This window comes from Coregonus lavaretus (genome assembly GCF_964263955.1).
Source record: "Coregonus lavaretus genome assembly, chromosome: 31".
In the NCBI taxonomy this organism is placed as follows: domain Eukaryota; kingdom Metazoa; phylum Chordata; class Actinopteri; order Salmoniformes; family Salmonidae; genus Coregonus; species Coregonus lavaretus.
Window position 1 is genome coordinate 22,035,430 of NC_140018.1, and position 10,434 is coordinate 22,045,863.

Below are 10,434 nucleotides of genomic sequence, written 5' to 3' on the forward strand. Positions count from 1 at the left end.
AGATGTCCTAACCGACTTGCCAAAACTATAGTTTGTTAACCAGAAATTTGTGGAGTGGTTGAAAAACACGTTTTAATGACTCCAACCTAAGTGTATGTAAACTTCCGACTTCAACTGTACTTTCAATATGTACCAATCACTGTGCACCAATCAGGCAATCATTAACCAATGAAATTCATAGTATAATTTACATTGACTAATTTCTGCCTACTCTTTGCTGTTTGGCAATTATGATGAACAAGAGCATGCAACATTTCTTTCTCTCCTTTATTAGATCTTTTTCATCCTTTTGTAAAAAAGCAAATTTGGCATACAGATACATTCACTTGTCACAGTATATGTGTTGCTCATCTTTTTAAGTGCCAGACAGTTCCAAACCGTTGTAGGTCTTATGAATATAACTTTTTATGAAATCATATAGATGCTGTCTTGGAACTTTTTAATTGAGTCATATTATTTCTATACATAAAATGTTTTACAATAACTAAAGCCCAGAAAAAAAGTATTTAAGGCCCAAAATAAAGTTGCCTAGATAAAAAACAGAAACAAGAGAAACAGCACTAGCATGCATGCACATTTGTCAATAAGCTTCCAATACTTTGAAGGAGGAGAATGGCTTGACAAAGTGGTAGTCGAGGTTCCCACAGTGGGGGCACTGCTGCACATTGCTGTACTCTGAGAAGTACTGCATCCCCACCCTGACATCTATGACTGGCTTGCCACAGTGCTTGCAGTTCAGACGGGCCTAAGGGTACAAATAGAGGAAATGGCTAAGGATCTGCAGTTGTTGACTTTGCCATGCATAATGTCAATGAGACGATTTGATAAGAAGAGATCTAGCCACAACACAAAACCTGATTTTTTAACTGACTTTGCCCCATGAAGTTACTGTATGGCAGCCTGCCATATTTAAATGACACCCCTGGACCATCTGGAGGCTAACTCAAATATGACTTTCAAACTCCTCATGAGAAAAAAAGATATATTGATAAATACTAATAGCCTACTCACCTGACAACATGGTGTGGCGGCCAGTATATCATAGGTGTACATCGTCCCCAACTGGTGCCAGCTCCCATCCCACCTGGACTTGCACTTGATACAGACAATTTTGTGGACTCCCTCCAGACAGTCGACACAGATTGCATACAGATGCATCAGCCTCCCTTTACAAGAGAGACAATAGGGTTGTTTAATAGATTCCACAAATAATCCCTAAAGCGTGAAAAATAATCATGCATTACAAAGCCTGAAGATCAAAGCAACAGCATTCATCCACTGATTTAATTATTATCCATGTGGTGAATAGCTACTAAAAAGCTGTTTGTGGAAAACAGTATAGATTGACTTGATTGATATGTATGACATGCTTGATCACATTCATGTGCCATAATAATTTTGTTTAGTTCTCAATGAAAGTAATGAATTCTATTGTGCCAGGTTTATTATGGTGTGTTCTTATCTCAAATATATGCAAGGGATAACACCCTTGCAGACCAGAATAACAATTATGAAAATTCACAACCAAACAAGTTATTCTGAAACTACACTAAAATATGCATATCTGGAAACAGCTGTGGTCCAAATCATTTGCTTGGGGCCTGATCAGCTGTCAACAGTAAACCTGAACTTTTCACTGTACACATTTCTTCTACCACAGCAGGAACCAGCATATGGGTGTCAACCGGTGGGTTGTCAGTTCAAATCCCGGGTCCGACGGGGAAAATCTGTCAAATCCTAGATGACATTGCCTGCCGTTGTGCCCTTGAGCAAGGCACTTAACAACAACAGCTCTTGGGGGCCCAGTGCGGCAGCACCTCTCCAAAACCTTTATGTACAGTCGTGGTCAAAAGTTTTGAGAATGACACAAATACTAATTTTCACAAAGTCTGCTGCCTCAGTTTATATGATGGCAATTTGCATATACTTCAGAATGTCATGAAGAGTGATCAGATGAATTGCAAAGTCCCTCTGTGCCATGAAAATGAACTTAATCCCCAAAAAACATTTCCACTGGATTTCAGCCTTGCCACAAAAGGACCAGCTGCCATCTTGTCAGTGAATCTCTCGTTAACACAGGTGAGAGTGTTGACGAGGACAAGGCTGGAGATCACTCTGTCATGCTGATTGAGTTAGAATAACAGACTGGAAGCTTTAAAAGGAGGGTGGTGCTTGAAAACATTGTTCTTTCTCTGTTAACCATGGTTACCTGCAAGGAAACACGTGCCATCATCATTGCTTTGCACAAAACGGGCTTCACAGGCAAGGATATTGCTGCTAGTAAGATTGCACCTAAATCAACCATTTATCGGATCATCAAGAACTTCAAGGAGCGAGGTTCAATTGTTGTGAAGAAGGCGTCAGGACGCCCAAGAAAGTCCAGCAAGCGCCAGGACCGTCTCCTAAAGTTGATTCAGCTGCGGGATCGGGGCACCACCAGTGCAGAGCTTGCTCAGGAATGGCAGCAGGCAGGTGTGAGTGCACCTGCACGCACATTGAGGCAAAGACTTTTGGAGGATGGCCTGGTGTCAAGAAGGGCATCAAAGAAGCCACTTCTCTCCAGGAAAAACATCAGGGACAAACTGATATTCTGCAAAAGGTACAGGGATTGGACTCACACCTGCCTGTTGACTAGGGTAAAGTCATTTTCTCTGATGAATCCCCTTTCCGATTGTTTGGGGCATCCGGAAAACACCTTGTCCGGAGAAGACAAGGTGAGCGCTACCATCAGTCCTGTGTCATCCCAACAGTAAAGCATCCTGAGACCTTTCATGTGTGGGGTTGCTTCTCAGCCAAGGGAGTGGGCTCACTCACAATTTTGCCTAAGAACACAGCCATGAATAAAGAATGGTACCAACACATCCTCCGAGAGCAACTTCTCCCAACCATCCAAGAACAGTTTGGTGACGACCAATGCCTTTTCCAGCATGATGGAGCACCTTGCCATAAGGCAAAAGTGACTAAGTGGCTCGGGGAACAAAACATCAACATTTTGGGTCCATGGCCAGGAAACTCCCCAGACCTTAATCCCATTGAGAACTTGTGGTCGATCCTCAAGAGGCGGGTGGACAAACAAAAACCCACAAATTCTGACAAACTCCAAGCATTGATTATGCAAGAATGGGCTGCCATCTGTCAGGATGTGGCCCAGAAGTTAATTGACAGCATGCCAGGGTGGATTGCAGAGGTCTTGAAAAAGAAGGGTCAACACTGCAAATATTGACCCTTTGCATAAACGTAATGTTATTGTCAATAAAAGCCTTTGACACTTATGGAATGCTTGTAATTATACTTCAGTATACCATAGTAACATCTGACAAAAATATCTCATAACACTGAAGCAGCGAACTTTGCGAAGACCAATACTTGTGTCATTCTCAAAACCTTTGACCACGACTGTATGCATACGTGTCTTTCTGGAGGGTTGCGTTCAAAGTGAAAGTCAAATTTCAGATGGAACATGTGTGCAATTGACCAATAAAGTGATCTTTCTCTTAAACTCGGGTTCAAGACAATCATTCAAACATTTTAAATTACAGGTCAATTGAGATTATTTGTTGGAAAATACACTACCGGTCCAAAGTTTTAGAACACCTACTCAAGGGTTTTTCTTTATTTTTACTATTTTCTACATTGTAGAATAATAGTGAAGACATCAAAACTATGGAATAACCCATATGGAATCATGTAGTAACCAAAAAAGTGTTAAAAAAATCAAAATATATTTTATATTTGAGATTCTTCAAATAGCCACCCTTTGCCTTGATGACAGCTTTGCACACTCTTGGCATTCTCTCAACCAGCTTCACCTGGAATGCTTTTCCAACAGTCTTGAAGGAGTTCCCACATATGCTGAGCACTTCCCACATACGCTGCTTTTCCTTCACTCTGCGGTCCGACTCATCCCAAACCATCTCAATTTGGTTGAGGTCGGGGGATTGTGGAGGCCAGGTCACCAGGCACTCCATCACTCTCCTTTTTGGTAAAATAGCCCTTACACAGCCTGGAGGTATGTTGGGTCACTGTCCTGTTGAAAAACAAATGATAGTCCCACTAAGCCAAAACCAGATGGGATGGCGTATTGCTGCAGAATGCTGTGGTAGCCATGCTGGGTAAGTGTGCCTTGAATTCTAAATAAATCACAGACAGTGTCACCAGCAAAGCACCCCCACACCATAACAGCTCCTCCTCCATGCTTTACGGTGGGAAATACACATGCGGAGATCATCCGTTCACCCACACCGTGTCTCAAAAAGACATGGCAGTTGGAACCAAAAATCTCCAATTTGGACACCAGACCAAAATACATATTTCCACCGTCCTAATGTCCATTGCTTGTGTTTCTTGGCCCAAGCAAGTCTCTTCTTATTATTAGTGTCCTTTAGTAGTGGTTTCTTTGCAGCAATTCGACCATGAAGGCCTGATTCACACAGTCTCCTCTGAACAGTTCATGTTGAGATGTGACTGTTACTTGAACTCTGTGAAGCATTTATTTGGGCAGCAATTTCTGAGGCTGGTAACTCTAATGAACTTATCCTCTGCAGCAGAGGTAACTCTGGGTCTTCCATTCCTGTGGCGGTCCTCATGAGAGACAGTTTCATCATAGCGCTTGATAGTTTTTGCGACTGCACTTGAAGAAATGTTCAAAGTTCTTGAAATGTTCCGTATTGACTGACCTTCATGTCTTAAAGTAATGATGGACTGTCATTTCTCTTTGCTTATTTGAGCTGTTCTTGCCATAATATGGACTTGGTCTTTTACCAAATAGTGCTATCGTCTGTATACCCACAAATTAACTTTTGACAAGGCACACCTGTTAATTGAAATGCATTCCAGGTGACTACTTCATGAAACTGGTTGAGAGAATGCCAAGAGTGTGCAAAGCTGTCATCAAGGCAAAGGGTGGCTATTTGAAGAATCTCAAATCTAAAATATATTTTGATTTGTTTAACACTTTTTTGGTTACTACATGATTCCATATGTGTTATTTCATAGTTTTGATGTCTTCGCTATTTTTCTACAATGTAGAAAATAGTAAAAATAAAGAAAAACCCTTGAATGAGTAGGCGTTCTAAAACTTTTGACCGGTAGTGTATAAAATATTTTAAAAGAATGATGTAATTTCCAGTTTGCAATATTTGAGTTTGTAGCCAATCACAACATACAGATTATGCATGTGCAATGGTTACGGCTGTCTGCTGGTTTTGATAGCATAAGTGTTTCAAAGTCTGTTTCTCAGAGATAGACATTGTTCCAAAGACCTACCTTGCAGATGGCACGGTACATCGTACTCGATCTCATCGTGTCTGGAGGGGCTCAGGAACAGGGTCCCGTCCACCAGAGGGAACTGCTCAAAGACAGGCAGGGTGCGGTGGCACAGGGCACAGTTGACCATGTTCCTGTGGCTGGCGCTCAGAGCCGACAGGATGAATCTCCTCAGGTCCTCTCCCTGGCCCGCCTGGGCGTCATCCTCCATACGGACATGGTAGGTGTTCAGCTTGTGTCTGGGTATGTGGGTCAGCAGCTCTGTGAGGTCCAGCCTCCGCAAGAACTGCACTGGGTTGTCCCCCGTGGTGAGTCTGGGCAGGGGCAGGATGGTGTGATCCAGGTGGCCTCCGCGACCCAGCATGCCGCTTGCCAGCATGTGCTTCCGGTGGCTCTCCATGTGCACCGCATTCTTCAGGAATTCCCCCAGGTGACGGGAGCTGCGGGGCCCTGTGAAGGTGGGTGGGGAGAAGAAGGAGAAGCCTGTCGGAGGGGACTGACCCGGGGAGTCACAGGGTGAGCGGGGCCCCAGGCTGCTTCCACAGAATAGGCCTCCGTGACCCCTCTCCTGAGAGTTCTGCCGATCCACTGACTGTCGGCGAGGCAGCTCCTGACTGGATGCTCTGTGAGACAGCTTACTGCCCCCAGGCAGCTTGCCCCTCTTAGGATCATCAGGGGGATCCAGCCCGCCTCCACATGCACCTCCTCCAGCTGCAGCTGAGCTGCTCAACTTCCCCAGGCTCTTCTCCAGAGGCACCTTCTTCTTCACCTCTGCCATGCGCTTCACCTGGTACCAGTCCGTGTCTTTCTTAAGGTGGCCCTGGCCACAGCGGCAAGAGCAGAAGCGGAAGGCCAGGTCATATCCCTTCTTAGTCCACATGTTCTGCCGGCACTGCTTCTCGTTCCAGCTGCGGGCCCTTCCAATGCAGTTGAACTGGACCAGGATGCTGCTCTCCCACTCGTAGAAGCACTGCAAGTGCATCCAGTTGCCATAGGGGCAGCTATCACTGTTACACACCACACGTTGATAGTCATCCTTCTCAAGGTCAATGTCTCTGGCCAGACTGCACACAAGAGGGGTAGCACAGGGGGCCTCTGCAGCACACACAACAAAACAGAGTTACTATATCACTCATAAACATATTATAACATCTCCATACAAAATATGACTTGAAAATAAAAACAAACGTGCTTTGCGGCACAAAATTCACTTTGGACATATTACAGAGCAACAAAACGACATTAATCAGAATAGATTTTTGTTCATGCTAAAAGGACTAACTCCTTGGACTGCAATGTTGACAATATTCCATGCCGTTACTGAACAATTCAGGACTGAAACATCAATGCACAGCCTGTCTGGGACTTAACTTTAAACAGTAATGGATTGTGTGAACATTCAATAATAAGAAGAAGACTAATGAGATCTGTCTTATCTTGCAACATAAGAGCCATCATCATTGAGCATGGATCACTGAGAAGGGTGCCTGAATACCCATCAGACAGGGAAACCCTCAGTGCAGCCAAGTGAGTGGGTAAGTAGTCCATTTTATGAAAATATGACCTTCAACGATTCAAAGGAGACCTTAAAAAAAGCAATTAAAGAAGCACTAGACTTGAATCCTAATGTATCTATGGGGAGCCCTGTTTTTGCTGCTTGTGATGTAACCCTGATTTGATTTGTGTCTGTCTCTGTGTCTCTGTGTGTGTGTGTGTGTGTGTGTGCGTGTAGGATAATAGTGAAGACATCAAAACTATGAAATAACACATATATATATATTTTCTATTTGAGATTCTTCAAATAGCCACTTTTTGCCTTGATGACAGCGTTGCACACTCTTGGCATTCTCTCAACCAGCTTCACGTGGAATGCTTTTCCAACAGTCTTGAAGGAGTTCCCACATATGCTGAGCACTTGTTGGCTGCTTTTCCTTCACTCTGCGGTCCGACTCATCCCAAATGATCTCAATTTGGTTGAGGTCGGGGGATTGTGGAGGCCAGGTCATCTGATGCAGCACTCCATCACTCTCCTTCTTGGTAAAATAGCCCTTACACAGCCTGGAGGTGTGTTGGGCCATTGTCCTGTTGAAAAACTAATGATAGTCCCACTAAGCCCAAACCAGATGGGATGGTGTATCGCTGCAGAATGCTGTGGTAGCCATGCTGGTTAAGTGTGCCTTGAATTCTAAATAAATCACAGACAGTGTCACCAGCAAAGCACCCTCACACCATAACACCTCCTCCTCCATGCATTACAGTGGAACTGCACATGCAGAGATAATCCTTTCACCCACACCGCGTCTCACAAAGACACGTGGTTGGAACCAAAAATCTCAAATTTGGACTCCAGACCAAAGGACAAATTTCCACCGGTCTAATGTCCATTGCTCATGTTTCTTGGCCTAAACCGGTTTCTTCTTCTTATTGCTGTCCTTTAGTAGTGGTTTCTTTGCAGCAATTCAACCATGAAGGCCTGATTCACACAGTCCCCTCTGAACAGTTGATGTTGAGATGTGTCTGTGTCTTGAACTCTGTGAAGCATTTATTTGGGCTGCAATTTCTGAGGCTTGTAACTCTAATGAACTTATCCTCTGCAGCAGAGGTAACTTTGGGTCTTCCATTCCAGTGGCGGTCCTCTTGAGAGCCAGTTTCATCATAGCGCTTGATGGTTTTTGCAACTGCCCTTGAAGAAACTTTCAAAGTTCTTGAAATGTTCCGTATTGACTGACCTTCATGTCTTAAAGTAATGATGGACTGTGGTTTCTCTTTGCTTATTTGAGCTGTTCTTGCCATAACATGGACTTGGCTTTTACCAAATAGTGCTATCTTCTGTATACCCCCCTCCCTACCATGTCACAACACTACTGATTGGCTCAAACACATTAAGAAGGAAAGAAATTCCACAAATTAACTTTTAAGAAGGCACACCTGTTAATTGAAATGCATTCCAGGTGACTACCTCATGAAGCTGGTTGAGAGAATGACAAGAGTGTGCAAAGCTGTCATCAAGGCAAAGGGTGGCTATTTGAAGAATCTCAAATATAAAATATATTTTGATTTGTTTAACACTTTTTTGGTTACTACATGATTCCATATGTGTTATTTCATAGTTTTGATGTCTTCACTATTATTCTACAATGTAAAAAATTGTTTAAAAAAATAAACATTTTTGAATGAGTAGGTGTCCAAACTTTTGACTGGTAGTGTTGTAAGCGCGAGTGCGTGCGTGCCTGCATGCGGGTATGGTAGATGAGTTTCCTCCTTTCATTTCCTGTACTTCACTGTCATCTCTCAGGCCTCATGGTTTCTAGACAGTGTATCAGAAACAATCCCATGCATGCACTGTAATGTGCTGTGCCTAACTATACCTCCATCAAAACTCAGTTCAGTTAAGAAGAAAATGAAATAAGAAGAACAGGACCAGTCTATGCCTCTCCAAAAAGATATGAGTCACCAACTTCAGGCTGCCAGGGTGATTCAAACATAAACCTGAGGCTCTGTGCAATGAATTCCATCATTGTTCAGCCATGTGCTTACCCCATCACATTTTATTAACTGGTAATATTTTGTTTATATAAAGCCTACCTGAATATTTATTACATGACAAATGATGTTTCATTCAGATAGTAAGTTAGGCCTAGTATAACTTTGATGCCAACTATAATGTATATGCAGCCTATATGCACAGCCTAATGATGTTGTTTTTTGTTGCTTTATCTGACTCAAGACACAGACGAGACAATACCGAAAATATATCAAATTAAGTTGAACTTGAGCAGGCAAGCGGTGAGGTGCCAGCACTACCCTTGAACAAGGCCACAACTGAAACTGTACATGTGTGCGTCGTGATATGACAGTGCATAGACCTCCATGTCGACGCATCATTAAATGATCAATGCATAATGCTCGTTGGCAATTACACTATAACGATTGAGTTATGAAGCCTACAGTCGATAACAATAAAATGTGAAGCAACGCAAAGCTTACGTCGTCTCACAGGCAACAATACAATCAAATCCATTGCAATAACTTCGGTCACGCATGTTTTCACACAATTTCACTCTTACCACTTCTATGTTCGTTGAACGGTGCAGCTGTAGCCCCCAATAATGTTGTTGTTGTTACCCCTGGTGCTCCTCCTGTTGCGGCAGCACTGGCTCCATTTTCTTGTTCATCTCCACTACTATTAGTCCTTTTATTTCTCTTCCCCTTGTTGCTTTTCTGGTTGGGCATTTTACAGATCCTGATATTAATAATTTCAAACCATCAACGACTGTCTGACATTTCTGCGGATTCCATTTGAATCCTACTTGAGAGATGCAATGATTCTCTCTTCTTGATTGCAGGTGGTACTGTTTACAGCTATATTATCTCCATCCAGATTTATGCAGTTGTGACAGCAAAGGTAACCTACGAAGGTGTGTCCGTTTCTTGTTTTGATTCCTGCTCTGAACGTAGATCCGTCAGGAGCTGTTCTGTTTTCCTCCTGCCGCCATGACGAAAAACGGCTCCGCCCCCCGAACCTTGCTGTAAATTATTATTCGATTTAGCAAGGGAGTCCCAAGTAAACGGTCCTGGTAGGAAGGGGAATATAAAGTAATATCTCAGGTTCAAGTCAATGCTTTCTCTGGGTTATCTGAGGCTACAGTTGCAGTCATAACCTTCTATGGCATTGCCAACTATTGAATGATTACTTCTAAAAGTGCAGTCATCAGTGCAGACTTATTAGGCTGGTAGTCATATAGCCTACTGTCCTTTTCACAATAATACATTCACATTTTCTTCAATAATACAGTAAAGTCAGAGTGCAACGTTAAATAGCATAGCATAAGGATACAATATATACAGTACATTCAGAAACAATTTTCCACATTTTGTTATGTTACAGCCTTATTCTAGAATTGATTAAATAAAACAATTTTCCTCATCAATCTACACACAATACCCCATAATGACAAAGCGATGTTTGCACATTTATTAAAACTAATAAGCAGAAATACCTTATTTACAAAAGTATTTAGACCCTTTGCTATGAGACTCGAAATTGAGCTTTCCATTGTTCATCCTTTAGATGTTTCTACAACTTGATTGGAGTCCACCTTTGATAAATTCAATTGATTGGACATGATTTGGAAAGGCACACACCTGTCTATATAAGGTCCCACAGTT

At 42.7% G+C, this 10,434-nt stretch overlaps 1 protein-coding gene across 1 annotated transcript; it reads right to left on the reverse strand.

Annotated features, from left to right (window-relative positions):
- Positions 1-248: 248 nt before the first annotated feature.
- Positions 249-9,761, reverse strand: LOC311106678 (headcase protein homolog). Its single transcript, XM_084149072.1, has 4 exons — positions 9,333-9,761; positions 5,266-6,360; positions 1,012-1,166; positions 249-745 (listed from the first exon to the last, which is right to left on the reverse strand). The coding sequence occupies exons 1-4, from the start codon at positions 9,496-9,498 to the stop codon at positions 581-583; spliced, it is 1,581 nt and encodes a 526-aa protein (XP_084005198.1). The 5' UTR covers positions 9,499-9,761; the 3' UTR covers positions 249-580.
- Positions 9,762-10,434: the final 673 nt, after the last annotated feature.

Bases quoted from the DNA above. Each gene is read 5' to 3' on its own strand.
- LOC311106678 (XM_084149072.1), bottom strand. From the start codon at position 9,498: ATGCCCAACCAGAAAAGCAACAAGGGGAAGAGAAATAAAAGGACTAAT. The intron at 6,361-9,332 runs GTAAGAGTGAAA...TGTGTGCTGCAG, and splicing joins GTTCAACGAACATAGAAGTG to AGGCCCCCTGTGCTACCCCT. The intron at 746-1,011 runs GTGAGTAGGCTA...TTGTACCCTTAG, and splicing joins CCGCCACACCATGTTGTCAG to GCCCGTCTGAACTGCAAGCA.